Source organism: Myxocyprinus asiaticus, chromosome 10, assembly GCF_019703515.2.
Source record: "Myxocyprinus asiaticus isolate MX2 ecotype Aquarium Trade chromosome 10, UBuf_Myxa_2, whole genome shotgun sequence".
In the NCBI taxonomy this organism is placed as follows: domain Eukaryota; kingdom Metazoa; phylum Chordata; class Actinopteri; order Cypriniformes; family Catostomidae; genus Myxocyprinus; species Myxocyprinus asiaticus.
In genome coordinates, this window is record NC_059353.1 from 45,996,512 (window position 1) to 46,012,007 (window position 15,496).

General features: G+C 39.9%; 1 protein-coding gene across 8 annotated transcripts in view; it reads right to left on the bottom strand.

The window, feature by feature from the left end:
• Positions 1-15,496, bottom strand: part of LOC127447620 (tensin-1-like) — a 363,293-nt gene that overhangs the window by 90,840 nt on the left and 256,957 nt on the right. For 7 of the 8 annotated variants that reach the window (XM_051709554.1, XM_051709553.1, XM_051709551.1 and 4 more), the window contains 2 exons: positions 14,923-14,964; positions 2,860-2,909 (listed from right to left, as the gene is read on the bottom strand). In XM_051709554.1, coding sequence (XP_051565514.1) covers positions 2,860-2,909; positions 14,923-14,964 — 92 coding nt within the window. Of the gene's footprint in view, positions 1-2,859; positions 2,910-6,635; positions 6,880-14,922; positions 14,965-15,496 lie in introns of those variants that run through there. The other variant, XM_051709556.1, reaches the window with a different exon arrangement.

Here is a 15,496-nt window from a genome sequence, read left to right on the forward strand (position 1 = left end):
GAGCCCTCCATGTGCATTGAAGGCTTGTTATTTTGTTGATTCAAAACCCTGCAGAAAAGAAAAAAAAAAAAGAAAAAAAAACCAGCTCAAACCAGCCTAAAGTGTTTTGTTGATCTCAGCTGGTTTTAATTGACCTTAGCTGGTCTTCAGGCCTGGCTAGCCTGGTGTTTAGCTGGATTACCTGGTCTTCTAGTCTGGCCATGCTGGTATTCTGCAGGTGATGCTGGTCTACCAGCCTGGCAAAGCTGGTTTTTAGCTGGTCTGCCCAGCTTAAAAGTGCCCAAACCCCTCTAAAACTATCAAAACAGACATATTTATCCAGATTGGCCAGGCTGGCAGAGCTGCTAAACCACCTTAGGCTGGTTTTAAATGGTTGACCAACTGGTCTTCCAGTATGACCAGCTGATAAGTGCCCAATCCCCTCTAAAACCATCAAAACAGACCAGTTTAACCAGCTTGGCCCAGATGGTAGACCAGCTAAACCACTTTAGGCTGGTTTAAGATAGTCAACTAACTGGTCTACCAGTATTACCAGTTGAAAAGTGCCTAAGCCTCTCTAAAACCATCAAAATAGACCAATTTAACCAGCTAGGCCATGCTGGTAGATCAGGTAAACAACCTTAGGCTGGTTTTAGATGGTCGACCAACTGGTCTTCCAGTATAACAAGCTGAAAAGTGCCCAAGCCCCTTTAAAACCATCAAAACAGACCAGTTTAACCAACTTGGCCAGACTGAAAGACCAGCTTAACCACCTTAGGCTGGTTTAAGATGGTCGACCAACTGGTCTACCAGTATGACCAGCTGAAAAGTGCCCAAAACCACCTAAAACAATCAAAAAGGCCAGCCTAAACAGCTTTGCCAGGCTATTAGACCAGCTAAACTACCTTAGGCTGGTTTAAGATGGTCAACTAACAGGTCTAGCAGCCTGGCCAGCTGACGTGCCTAAAAACCTCTAAAACCATCAAAACAGACCAGTTTAACCAGCTAGGCCAGGCTGGTAGACCAGCTTAACCACCATAGGCTGGTTTGAGCTGTTTTGCAGCAGTATTGTGTCTAACAGTACATGACATCACTAAATAATTGTGCTTTTTAGAAGAACGCCTCATCTCAAATATGTCAGCACCAAACAGTCCATTTAACGCATATCTGATGTTAAGTATGGCTTGAATAAAGTATAGTGGGGAGAGATTGATTTTGGAGATAAACAAATGAGATATGAAAATATCCTGCATTCCATGTGTGCAGCAGGGCAGACCAAAGAAAACAATTTGGTTGCTGGTGTGGTGTAAGCCTGCCAAAGATGTAACCACAATCAGGTCCCCCATCTCTGACCTCACTCTCTCCCCAGGTCAGGTTTGCAGGGCAATCAGACAGAAATAAACAAGGAAAGCGGCAGTCTTTCAATCCAACTCTCTGTTCCAAAACGTAGTAAGCTGCCTACAAAGTATTTCAAACCTATAAAGGATCCTATTTTTGGCCAAATTCTAAGGTGGCATCACATGCATATTTTACGGAGAATGCAATCCTATAATACATTGGGAACAAATCCATCCAAAAAGCGTAGAAATGTCAAGAGAAATATTGATTATAAATATACATATAATGCATTATAAGAAGTACAATCTAATTAAAAATGTACTATTTTACCCAGTATTTTAATCACATTATTAGCTTAGCAACATGCAAATGCCAGACTCGACTGAACTCAAATATGAATCAAGTCAAGTTGTTGCCTATGTGGAGCATTCCAAATCAGTCACTTGTGAGGTTCCATTTAAACAATTTGCTCATTGGTAAAACTACATTGGAAGATCGGTTTGGAAATTTGTTGTGCGTGTTATTAAGTTTGCATGCGTTTTATAGATGAAAGCCTTAGTAAATCACTGTAGCCTTGTCGAACAGTGATGCATTCTAGAAGAAAATGTGGATCTTGTCTGATTTTCTGTGCATTGCTTTACATTGTGGCCACAGTAAGTTATGCAATTCACTCGAATGCCATTTCGAGAATTCGTGCAATCTCTAAAATCGAAAGAGAGGTTGCAGTCAATTCATCTTAGATAAAAAGAACTTTTTCCTATACAATAAAAAGTGAATGGTGACTGGGGCTGTCATTGTGCCTAACATCTCCTTTGTGTTCCACGGAAGAATGAAAGTCATATGGGTTTGAAACAACATGAGGGTGAGTAAATGAAAACATAATTTTAATTTTTGGGTGAGCTATCCGTTTTGGTCATGCAATCCTTTTTAAAGCATAAATGCACATGTTTTATGCTTTTGTGCTTAACTTTTAAACAAATTTTTTTTTTCTTTTTTTTCTCCATGTACAGAACTTCCATCTACCACTAAAGAATGCCTTCCCAAAGGAAAACAGGAATGCTCTTTTTGGCATAAAAGCAAGGATACTCAAAGGATCATTTTGTCAGATATTTCCCAAAAGAAAAGAATAGGTAACTATAGTAACTGGGATTTGTTTTTCCCATGAGTGGGTGGGGCTACATGTATTTAGAGCAAATCGTCATGCAAGATAAACATGCTGTTGTTTGTATAATACATGTGGGAGAGAAAAACTATCCCTGGGGATTCTGTAGATGTCTTAAAACTTGTTCATGCTCCACACTCATAAACTGTAATTAAGAATGTTAGACTAATTCTTGCAGACCTTGCCAACATCTCAAGTCAAATGTAGTTGAATTTAAGAATTCTATGAGCATATTCACTGCAGCAGCCAAGCATCATATAACAACAAAAATGGCTAATGGAGAGACAGGTACATTTATAAACTGGAGAGGACATTATTTACTGCAATGCAGCAATAAGATAACTAATAGTATTTGTGGGGAAGAGAATTACATATTTTACCTGGATGGTCTGCGTCGAGACTCCATACTCTTGGAGGATTTGGTTGAGCCCTAAAACAGAAGAAAATTTTAGTTAGGGTTATACTAACTTCGGGAAAGCCAGGGTATAAAATAAATAAATAAAGATGACATTCTCTTTTCTATTTCAACCCATCAGGGTAACCAACCCATTATGCATGTAGGACGACTTTTTGTATAATTCATTATTAAAGTATCCTCTTTTTTTAGTATTTACTAACAACTTAACTAAAATTTGATTCTGTTAAATCAAAGGGACTGTATCGCTAAAGAAGACTTGGAATATAGTTCATGAGTCACATCGATTACTTTTACTGTGGTGTGCCGAGGATTGGGGCATGGCGTGGCCGGGCCGAAAGGATGCACGCCTGGCACTGAATTGTTCTAATCAGACAGGAGGGGGATAAAGACGAGCCAGAGGCACCAGTTCGAGAGAGAGAGAGAGACACACACACGGCCCCTGTGTGTGTGTGTCTGTGTGTGTTTAAGTTGATTTAGGTTGATATATATCATTAAAATTTCCGTTGACTGCTCAGCTGGTTCCCACCTCCTCCTTGCCCATCCTTACCCATTACATTGGTGCTGAAACCCGGGAAGGAGGAGGGATACGCTGTTGTGGAGTCCTCCCCGCTGCCGTCCGCCAGGGGAGGAGCTGCGGCCGTCTGGCAGGGGATGGAGGAGTCGCTGCCGGCCGCCGGGAGTCGGAGGAACCGCTGCCGTCTGCCAGGAAGGGGAGGAGCCATTCCATCCAACAGGGGTTGGAGGACTCGCTGCCGTCTGCCAGGGGAGGAGCGGCTGTCATCCACCAGAGGGTGGAGGAGTGGCTGAGGACCAGGCGACGGCATGTCCGGGGACCGGCGAGCGAGTTTTTCTCTCTCTCTCCTCTCTCTTTCACTCTCTCTCTCTCTGTCTCTCCCCCTCACTCTTTCCCTCTCCCCTCTCCCTCCCCTCGTCTCTCCCAGGGCTCCAGAGAGGCGGGGAAAACCTGCTGGCAGAAGAATGGCCGGAAGGACAACACCTTATTTCGATCGTCATTTCGGAGGTTTCCCCGGCCTGAGTCGGGCGGTGGAGGAGTGTGACGAGGAGGAGGACATGGCCGGGCCGTGTGGATGCGGGGAAGACCTGCTGGCAGAATGATGGCCGGAAGGACAACACCTCATTTCGAAACATCATTTCGGAGGTTTCCCCGGCCTGAGTCGGGCGGTGGAGGAGTGTGATGAGGAGGAGGGCATGGCCAGGCCGTGTGGATGCACGCCCGGCCCTGAATTGTTCTAATCAGCCGGGAGGGGGATAAAGACGAGCCGGAGGTGCCAGTTCGAGAGAGAGAGAGAGACACACACGCGGCCGCTGTGTGTGTTTAAGTTGATTTAAGTTGATTTATGTCATTAAAAGTTTCGTTGACTGCTCAGCAGGTTCCTGCCTCCTCCTTGCCCATCCTTATATGTTACATGTGGTTTTGTTGTCCTTTTTTGAGCTTGACAGACTGAAGTCACTATTAACTTAATGATTTTTTGGCAAATGAGCCCTGTGAAGACTTTTTTTAATTCAACTTTTGTGTTCCACGGAAGAAAGAAAGTCACACTGAAGTTTGGAGCGGACTTAGGGTGAGCAAAGGATGACTGAATTTTCCTTTTCGGGTAAACTATTATTTTAATGGTCTAACTAAACAGAAGCACAAGCCTCGAAAGATGCATGGTTTATGTTCAACATCTAAATGGCATACTAGTGTATGACCAATAAGACTAAAAAGGAACAATGCTTCCTAAGAAAACCCCGAATCCAACATGTAATTACACACAGTACTGGGGCCTATTCTAGACACTGTATGTACTCCCTGGACTTTCTCATGTGCAGTTATATATGGTTTTGCATATGTAGCAGTCTTATAGAACAACTGAAGGAAATGGTGGGAAAATGTTTCTGTATTCCTTTTTTTCTTTTTTTTTTCTTTTTTTTTTTTTTACTATTAATAAGTCCAGGGTTCTCGCTCTTTTAACCAATGAATGTGCATTATTCTTTCAATCATTTGTGATCATTGAATAAGGAAATAAATAAATCAAAGCTGTCTGGGTCAGATTTTAATTTGTGTGTCAAGTACAAAAGTCTCAAATAAGAGTAAAATGTCCTGAGATTTCAGTGCCTCTGAATGGAGAAATTGCTTAATGAGCAATACCGATCCGATTAAATACACTCACTGAGCACTTTATTAGGAACACCTGTACATCTGCTTATTCATGTGATTATCTAATCAGCCAATTGTGTGGCAGCAGTGCAGTGCATAATATCATGCAGATACAGGTAAGGAGCTTCAGTTAATGTTCACATCAACCATCAGAATGGGGAAAATATTTATCTCAGTGATTTTAACCGTGGCATGATTGTTGGTGCCAGATGGGCTGGTTTGAGTATTCCTGTAATTGCTGATCTCCTGGGATTTTCACACACAACAGTCTCTAGAGTTTACTTAGAATGGTGCCAAAAACAAAAAACACCCAGTGAGTGGCAGTTCTGCAGACAGAAATGCCTTGTTAATGAGAGAGGTCAACAGAGAATGGCCAGACTGGTTCGAGCTGACAGAAAGGCTACAGTAACTCAGATAACCACTCTGTACAATTGTAGTGAACAGAACAGCATCTCAGAATGCACAACAAGTCGAACCTTGAGGCAGATGGGCTACAACAGCAGAAAACCACGTTGGCCACTTTATTAGGACAATACTGTTCCTTATAAAGTGTATTTCAGAGCAGTGCATAACAAGAAAAAAAAAATTCACTACAGAAATTTCAGTTACACTTTCATGACTTTTTCAAGCACCATTCATGTAATTTGCATGAAAATGCAACATTTTTTGTTTTCAAACACGTTTCCCAAAACCTCACTCTATCTGCAATTGGTTGAACAAACAGTTAGTCCCACCCCAAACTCAAACTATTCAAATGGTCAACCTACAAATGGCTTAACACTTAAAACACATCACCTTTAATTTGAATGTCTTTTTCAGACCTGAAAAACACAATCTTAACATTCCATGATATATTTATTCTACATGGCTGTAGGAACCCGTTCATTTTACTTTATGTATTCTTTAAAGTGTGCAATTAAAAGTGTACATCATTATTTTAATGCATTCATTTTCTTCTCAATTTCCTCAATTGATCTTCCTTTCCAAGAATCAAGTGCAATTTACAACAATAGTGTTTGCACACATAGTATTTTTAGGAACAATCAAGCTTTAAATAATGAACACTCTGTAAAAGAACATTAACACATTTTGCAGCCAATACACTTTTGTGAGTATAGATTGCTAAGCCAGGCCACTATAAACAAATCAAAAAACACAAAGAAACTCACAAATAAGCCACAGTAAAACAAAGTGAACTAGAGAACGCCAAAACTCATAGCAAGAGAAACATTACGACACACTGGAGCAACACACCCTGGCATTTCAAACCCTCTATCCATCCCAGTCAAGCTTCCATCCCTTGCCACATCGTTGCCCAGTTCCAAAAGCATTTCCTTAATCAGCCGATAATTGCGACCCTCAGAAGGACAGCCAAGAAAGGGTGGTGGGGGTTTGGAGGGGGTCTCAGCCAGGCTTGATCAAAACCAGCTGGAAACACTGCTTTTGAGCGGGCCCAACAAATGAACAAGCAAGGAAGTGATTTTGAGGAAAAGCTGCCGCTACACAAAGACGATCCAGTGCAATCCAGGATGTTACGGACAAAAAGCTAAAGATTCTGCAGAACTCCATAGGCCTACCTTGAACAGGTAACCCGTACTCCACCTCCAGGCATCACGAAGTGAGGACAAGCGCCTCCGTAGAGAACCGCTGGGATTCATATTTGGAAAGTAATGCTTCCTTTCTACTTGCATTCCCTTTCTCCCGATCCCTGCCCCGCGTTCCCGGCACTATTTTGGTTCTGCACTGGGCTGAGGACGCCACATGCCTGGTGTCAAACTCCAGCAGACCACAGCTTTCTTTCTTCCACTCACAAAGTTACTCTTTGACTAGTGTTGTTCCCTCTCGCCTTCCTTTCCAGCCCCTCCTATTCCTCCCCTCCCTCTTTCCCATGCTGTGCGTGTGTGCTGCTGCAACCCACGTTTGTTTGGATCTTCGATCAAGCCTTTGCTCTCTCTTTGGTTCACACACTCAGCAGCTGACTGGGGTAGTTGATCATTTTGACCTCCATAATCCACCCCACAGCTTAAACTATTCACCGTTGTGTCCTCGCCAGTAAATAATGTCCCATCACCACCATTTCTTTATAAGTAGAAAAGTAAAAGCATCAATTCGGAGGACTGTAACAGGTCCACTTTAAATATTAGCATTTTTTTCCTGCCAAACCAGTCCAAATGTATTTCATTATGACCATTTTTATTTGTATTTGTATTTTTTTATTTTTTATTTTTTTTTTTTGCTGCAGTGCCTTTAAGACTTATGTAAATGCCCTTTTTGTATGTGAAATGAGCAACAATGCTGTGCTTATTAGCAAGCTGCATGTTTGCGGTTGAGTCCATTATTCTTTTTAACTTCCCCATCCTTTAATAACAGCTTATGTGTTAAATTTTGATTGGATCCAAAATCCAATCTGCTCTGAAATGTGCCAGTCAAACTGTTGAGAAATGGTCGCGTATCTTGTTTAAAATGAATTTCAACTGTTTGTTTCTAACATTGTGATTCTTTAGAAGGATCTGCAGAGCGTAAGGTGCTATACACTAGGGGTTGCATAGACTAATATCGAACAGAACTAATGTAGTCGCTACAGTCAGCCTTAAGTCGACTAGTTGCTTTCCACGTGACCTACAAAACGTGTCTGTTGGAAATACAGCAGATGGTGGATTTCCGAAACATAGGACGGCAAGGGAAGATTCATTCATATTAATGAGGAAAGCTCTACCTGATTTCTTAGGGTTAGGGGTTAGGTTAAAGTTAGCACTTTCCAAATGTATACTACTGAATCGTCTGATCAGTAATAGCTTTACTCAAGAATATAAATGACTCTTCCCCTGCCATCCTTCATTACGGAAACTTGCCAGTGGGTGTGGAGACCGATGGCTCTGCACTGAAAGAGCGAAGTGGCTCAAATGTACTTTGATAAAGATGACACAGATGCTACAGTATCCTCCAATATATGCAAAGTGGCCATCAAATATAACCAAGTTATACAAGTGCTATGCAAAATCATTTAAAAAGGCACCCACTGGCACTAGTTAATGATTTACAACATGATCAGCACAATTTTGTGTGTTTGGACATCAGACCAGGTTGCTGTTTGCTCCTTCAAGACCACGATTCGGAGACAGTTAGAAAAGAGCTTCAAGTTTGAGTACGATGGCATGACGAAATGCATCCCCACCCTGCATGCTAGATCCTGTGTCCGCTCTTAATCATCTGTAAAAGTGGCTGCAAGAGGACAGGGAACCGCCAGGCTACACTAAAATATATTCAGACACTTATGTTAACTTTTAACATAAGTCACAGCATCACGACAGCCGAATTCAGCTCGGCTAATAGGCTAGACTAGTCAACTATTAAAAATCTGTGGTCTTGCAACCCTACGTCACACAGCCACAAACAGCACAAGGTTGACCAGACTGTCTACACTATTTACTCTTGTTAGTTTTTTCGGTGTTAGGAAAAATAGTATCTATACTACTTCCCCTTTATTATCTCACTGTGACCGGGTGGGCTTTATGATCACCCAATAGAAGGGACGGGAATTGCTAGGAATCTAATGATTGTGGTTCTGATTCCTCTTAATGATTCTGGTTACTTAACAGTTCTGATTATTTTAGTACTTTTGAGAAAGAAACATTTGGAAATGAGAAATGCAATTATTTTATATTTAACAGAACAAATTCTTGTAAAAGGTGTGTCGCATTTCAGTACGTTTTTCATTCACTAAAAAGAACCGGCTGATACGAGGCATTCATTCAAGAGGTAAAACTATATGTTTAGTGTCGTAGATTCAAAATAACTGATTCATAAGAGTCATTCGTTCTGGAATCAGGCTATAATGGTCGCGCTGTATGTTTCACGCTGTGGATTTAAAAGAACCGGCTCATATGAGTCATTCTTTTGGGAATTGGACTACACTGCTTGTTCTGTATGTTTCGTGCAGCAGATTCAAAAGAACCAGCGCAGCGAGTCATTCTTTCAGAAATCAGACTACACTGGTCAAACTGTATGTTTTGCGCTGTAGATTCAAAAGAACTGGCTCATAAGAGTCATTAATTCAGGAATCGAACTACACTGGTCAAACTGTCTGTTTCATGCTGTAGATTCAAAACAACCAGCTCAAAAGAGTCATTCTTTCTGGAATCAGACTGCACTGCTTGCATTGCATGTTTCACACTGTAGATTCAAAAGAACTGGCTCATAAGAATAATTTATTCAGGATTCGGACTAAACTGGTCAAATTGTATGTTACGTGCTGTAGATAAAAAAAATTAAATTAAAATAAATAAATAAATGGCCAATAAGATTCATTCATTCAGGAAACGGACTATACCAGTCAAACTGTTTGTTTTGCACTGTAGATTCAAAAGATCCGGCTCAAATGAGTCATTCTCTGGAATGGGACTACACTGGTCAAACTGTATGTTTCACGCTTTAGATTCAAAACAACCTGCTCATTAGAGTCATTCACTCATAACTGGGTCTACACTGGTTGCGCTGTATGTTTCTTGCTTAAAAAGAATGGAGTCATAAAAGTCATTCATTCAGGAGTTGGGCTATAATGGTTGTGTTGTATGTTTGGTGCTGTAGATTCAAAAGAACCGGCTTATAAGAGTCATTCATTCAGGAATCGAACTACACTGATCAAACTGTATGTTTTTCGCTGAAGATCCAAAACAATGGACTCATAAGAGTCATTCAGTCGGGAATGGTATTACACTGTTTGTGCTGTATGTTTTTTGCTGTAAATTCAAAAGAACGCACTCATAAGAGTAATTCATTCAGGAATTGGACTACACTGATTAAACTGTATGCTTGTTGCTGTAGATTCAAAAGAACGGACTCATAAGAGTAATTCATTCAGGAATCGGACTACACTTGTTGCGCTGTATGTTTCTCGATGTAGATTTTTTTTTAAACGGACTCATAAGAGTCATTCATTTGGGAATCGGACTACACTTGTTGCACTGTATGTTTCTCGCTGTAGATTCAAAAGAACCGGCTCACAAGAGTAATTTGTTTAGGAATCGGACTACACTGATCATGCTATATGTTTTACAATGCTGATTTAGTAGTGGTGTTGCAGTGCTGCTGAATGGCAGCACAGGAAACACTGTGAGAACATCTTAGAATGGTGTTCCGTCCACATCAGCGGAACAATGCATGTTCAAGAACCGTTAACAGAACCGAAAGTCAAACATTATCTGGTTCCAGATTTTTTATTTTTATTTTTTTTATTTTTTATGGAATGGTCCTCGGTTGCCGACCCTACCCAATAAGTGTTACTGATAACTATGAGTGTTTCTGAGCCATTTTCGCAGCTTAGTTTCAATTTAAAAAACATCACAGTTTTCAGTTCTAAAAGACACAGAATGTTTTCATAGGACAATAGACTCTTTTATCTCAAAAGTGCATGGAAAATTTTATTCTGCATTATATGACCCATTTAAATCAGAGCCCGGGGGCATAATAATTGAAATCCAAGAACTACAGTCCAACCAAAGACATTTTTAAAGTATGACTATCTTGCCACTAAAGAGCATTATTGTCTTGATGACTCCTAGCTAGGAAAGGACAAATACTTTCTTTATCATGCTTTGAAAGGTAAAATAGGACATTTAACTAGACAGAGAAAAGCATTGCACAGGATACAGTCATATGACAAACCGATCTTGAGATTCAAAGGGTTTGCTGTTGTGAATCAAAGACATCAGCTTAACCACAACTAAATGACCATGACAGATCCTAGAGGTGAGGGCGGTGCATGTCTCCCACATTGCCTCAAGGGACATGCAGATTTAATTATGGACACACATGGCGAAATATACATAGATATTGCTAAGCACAGCCCGACATAGCCACAAACATACCATCTTGAGAGTTATATTCTGAATTATTTATGGAAAAGTAACATGCCAAGTATAACACAACGCGATGAATGAAAAGCTCAAGTAATTTGTATTCACAGCAGTAAGCCTGTTTTCAAAGCGTTTTGGTATCAGGGTACTACAACTTAAAGTGATTGTTCACCCAAAAAGGAAAATTCTGTCATGATTTACTCACCGTCTTGTTGTTCCAAACCCGTATGACTTTCTCCTTATGTGGAACACAAAAGGAGATGTTACGCAGAATGCTAGCCTCAGTCACCATTCACATTCATTGCATCTTTTTTTCTGTACAATGAAAGTCAATGGCGACATAGGCTATAGGGCTGTCAGTCACTAACATTCTGTCTAACATCTCCTTTTCTGTTCAACAAAAGAAAGAAAGTCATGCAGCACTGGAAATTAATAAGGGTGAGTAAATGATGACAGAATTTTCATTTTTAAATGACCTATCCCTTTAAGGGAGCCTGTAGTAATCTGTCCAAAATAATTAAATAATCTTGATCCCAGAACACCACTAGAATGGTGTCATACTGTGTGCGTGCATGCATGTGTGTGTGTGTGTGTGTGTGTGTGTGTGTGGGTGGTTTACGAGGACATATTTATAGGTTACAAACTGGTAATTACAAGGGAATTATGCTATAAATATGGTTTATGAGGGCATTTCTAGTCTCCCCATAATTAAAATAGCTTAAAAAAACATACTAAACGATGTTTTTTTTGAAAATGTAAAAATGCAGAAAGTTTTTTGTGAGGGTTAGGTTTAGGGGTAGGGTTAGGGTTAGGGGATATAATTTATAGTTCGTACATTATAAAAATCATTATGTCTATGAAGAGTCCTTATAAGGATAGCCGCACCAATGTGTGTGTGTGAGTGTGTGTGTGTGTGTGTGTACAAGAAAATACAATATTGCAGGCTTTTTAAGCAGCTGTCTCTTGGTTTTGGGGAATAATGGCCAATTTGTAATATGATACTTCCTTTCTCAAGATAAATAAGAACCCAGCAATACCAGAGTATTTTTCATATACAGTGATCTGTAAGTGAATCATTACATTGAACAGGCTGCATAGATTTAGTGTTTTAAATGTGGCTATTTATATTTAGATGACTCTGCCAATGTGCCTATACTTACACATAGTAAAGCACAATCAAGTAATACATGACATTAAATAAATCTAATATACAGTGGGAGAATTGTGCCTGCTGACAGCATTGCTTATTTACCCTGAAGCAGCAAAGCAGCCCCAAATCATGATGCTCCTCCACCGTACTTCACCGTTGGAATGATGTTTTCATTTTGGTATGCAGTGCCCTTTTTACGCCATACATAGTGCTGCGTGTTCTTCCCAGAAAGTTCAACCTTAGTTTCATCAATCCACAAAACATTTTCCCAGTAGTGCTGTGGAGTGTCAAGATGGTCTTTGGCAAACTTCAGGCAAGCATCAATGTTTTTGTTGGAAAGCAGTAGCTTCCTTCATGATGTCCTGCCACAAACACCATGCCTGTTTAATGTTTTCCATATAGTAGACTTATGAACAGAGACGTTAACCAGTTCCAATAATTCCTTCAAATCTTTAGCTGTCACTCTAGGGTTCTTTTTTACCTCATTGAGCATTCTGCAGTGTGCCCTTTGAGTCATCTTGGATGGACGGCCACTTCTAGGGAGAGTAGCTACAGTACTAAATCATCTCCATTTATAGACAACTTGTCTAACTGTGGATAGATGAATACAGAAGCTCTTCGAGATAACTTTGTAACCCTTTCCTGCTTTATGTAAAGCAACAATTCTTGATCGTAAGTCTTCTGAGATCTCCTTTTTATTTTTATTTTTTTATTTTTTTTTAGTAATGGTCCACGTCAGCAAATGCTTGTTGTGAATAGCAAACTCAAAATGTTTGAGTGCTTTTTATAAGTCAAAGTAGCTCTAACCCACACCTCCAATTTTGTTTCATTAATTGGATGCAGGTTTGCTAACTCCTGACTTTTGTTGACCTAGAGGTTTACATACCTTTTCCAACCTACACTGTGAATGTTTGAATGATGTATTTAATATGTACAAGAACAATACAACAATTTGTGTGTTATTAGTTAAAACAGATTGTGTTTGCTCATTCTTGTAACTAAGATGAAGACCAAACCAGATTTTAAGACAAATGTATACATACATGCAGGTAATCCACTGTTATCTTGCGACTGTATGCTGAAATTGAATGACATGCATCATAGCGCTTTACCATCGCACATTATGTTGTCTTGTTAAACTGGATTGTGGGTGTTATTTGAGTAAGACTCAGGTGTTTTGCACATAAAAGTTGTGCAACTGTTTGGTCAATTTCTCTCCAAAACGTTTTAGGCGTTGCTACCATTAGAACTTTTAGAATTTTTATATATTCGCAATCACCCACACTTTTTGGAAAATATTCATTATATCTTAAGAGTTTTGTTTTACCACAGTGCGATGGAAAGAATCTAGCCAATCACATGGAACAACAACTTTTAGACCAAACAAAAGCCACTGCCAATCGGTTGCGGACTGAACGAATGCGCAAGCTGTACCACCCACTTACCTGTGCCTTTCAGCACAACATTCTGGACTACTCAGTGAACATTAAGGCACCTAATTAATAGCTATGCACCAAGGTGATAAGGTTTATTATGTGCCCCCCACCCTACTTTCCAGGTAGTTCCCACGCCCTTGGGTATACATTTTTGTTCTTTACAGCATTTTATTCGGCTATGCTCCAGCACACCACTGTAGCAATAAAACGATCTAATGATGTTTCAGAGGGATCATAAGAGGCATAGAGAGTCTGTTTCGGTGTCCCTAAAGCCCATCTCTGAATGTACATGCTCACATGGAGAGCTCCAAACAAACATCTGAGTTTTATTTGGATCAGTGCAGTTAGTCATCCACAGCTGCGGCTGGGCGAGATGAGTGTTCTTCACCCAGGCATGAGGGGATGAGGAACAGAGTGGACGGAGCGGTTCTGGCCCAAGTGAACACACATGCTTGAGCTCAGCATGACTTTTATATGGACATCTGCCTCTGCTAATCGATTAAAGTAATAGTTCACCCAAACATTTAATTCTGTCATTATTTACACTCCCTCATACTGTTCCAAACCCATATGATATTACTGTTTTTTCCATGAAATGCAAAAGGAAAATTTTAGAAGAATCTTAACACCATTCAGAACAAAAGTTAAAAGTGACTGCACATGTTAAGCTTCAAAAAGGATAAACACATCATAAATGCAACATAAAAGTAATCCAAATGACTCATGCACTACTGTATATTACATTACAAAGGGACTGGAAGTTTCTGTCACCAAGACAAATTCCTTGTATGTGTAAGCATACTTGGCAATAAAGCTCATTCTGATTCTGAAATGGGAAGATTGTCAGTCAATAACAACTTTTTTTTGTCTGTTCTTCACACAAAGCGACTGAATAGCATTAGACGTCATGGGATACAACACAAGAGTTGTACGGACTACATTTTTAATACTTGAATGGTAGGGTTTTTTGTCCTTTTTGAAGCTTGACAGACGTGGCCACTATGAATTCACGCTGTATGAAAAAAGAGCTGCGTTAAGATTCTTCCATTAGGATTTAGAAAATGATTTGGGGTCACTATCCCTTTAATGCATTTTCACTGGGCTGCTCATCCCCTTCAGCGATTGGGTGGTCATCATGGCCCCAGTGAGCCTGTGTTTAGCTAATCCAACCAATAATTTGAGCTTCAGCACTCTGAGGTTTAGACTGGAAGTAAAGTTTAGACTACAGCAGCTGCATAGCAACAGAGTTAGCTGAAGAGCTAAATATTTATGTGTTAAAGCAGTTATTTTTTGAGGCAATTACAGATGTCAGTAATGACTTTACACTGTAAGGAGCATAATGTGTCATTGTCCATGCTAATATAAAGAAAACAAACATATGCACACATTAATATGGTTGTTAAACATGGTGTAAAATACTCACTGTTGTCTCTACATGCTTCAGAGTGATGTCATTGCTGGAAGCCTGAAAAGTAGATAGAGAAGAAAGCAAACACATAAGATAGAGACAAGTAAAAAGACTACCTGTGAAAAAATGACTGTTGGGAATGTGCCCTCTTGAGGCCTATCCTCATTACACATCTGTTGAACACCAGAAAATTTGTTCTCTAGATGAATAGCTCTCAGATTGGCAAGCAAACGGAGATCCAAAAGGGTAAACAGATTTCTTGAAACAAATGTATTATGAGAGAACATGTTGTCTGGGAAATGAATGGGATAGTTCACCCAAAAATGAACATTCTGTCATTTTACTCAACTGTTTGACTTTTTTTTTTTTAATTCTATATATATAGAATTTTAGCTTCAGTCACCATTCACTCCTATGCATAGTTTTTCCATACAATGAAAGTGAATGGTGACTGAGGCGCTCTGTTCCAAACATTCTGCCCAACATCTTCTTTTGAGTTCTACAGAAGAAATAAATGGGTGTCTCTTCAACTTTGGTCAGTTGCATGTCCCGATGTCTGATTTATTTTTGGTACTTTTCAAATGTCTTT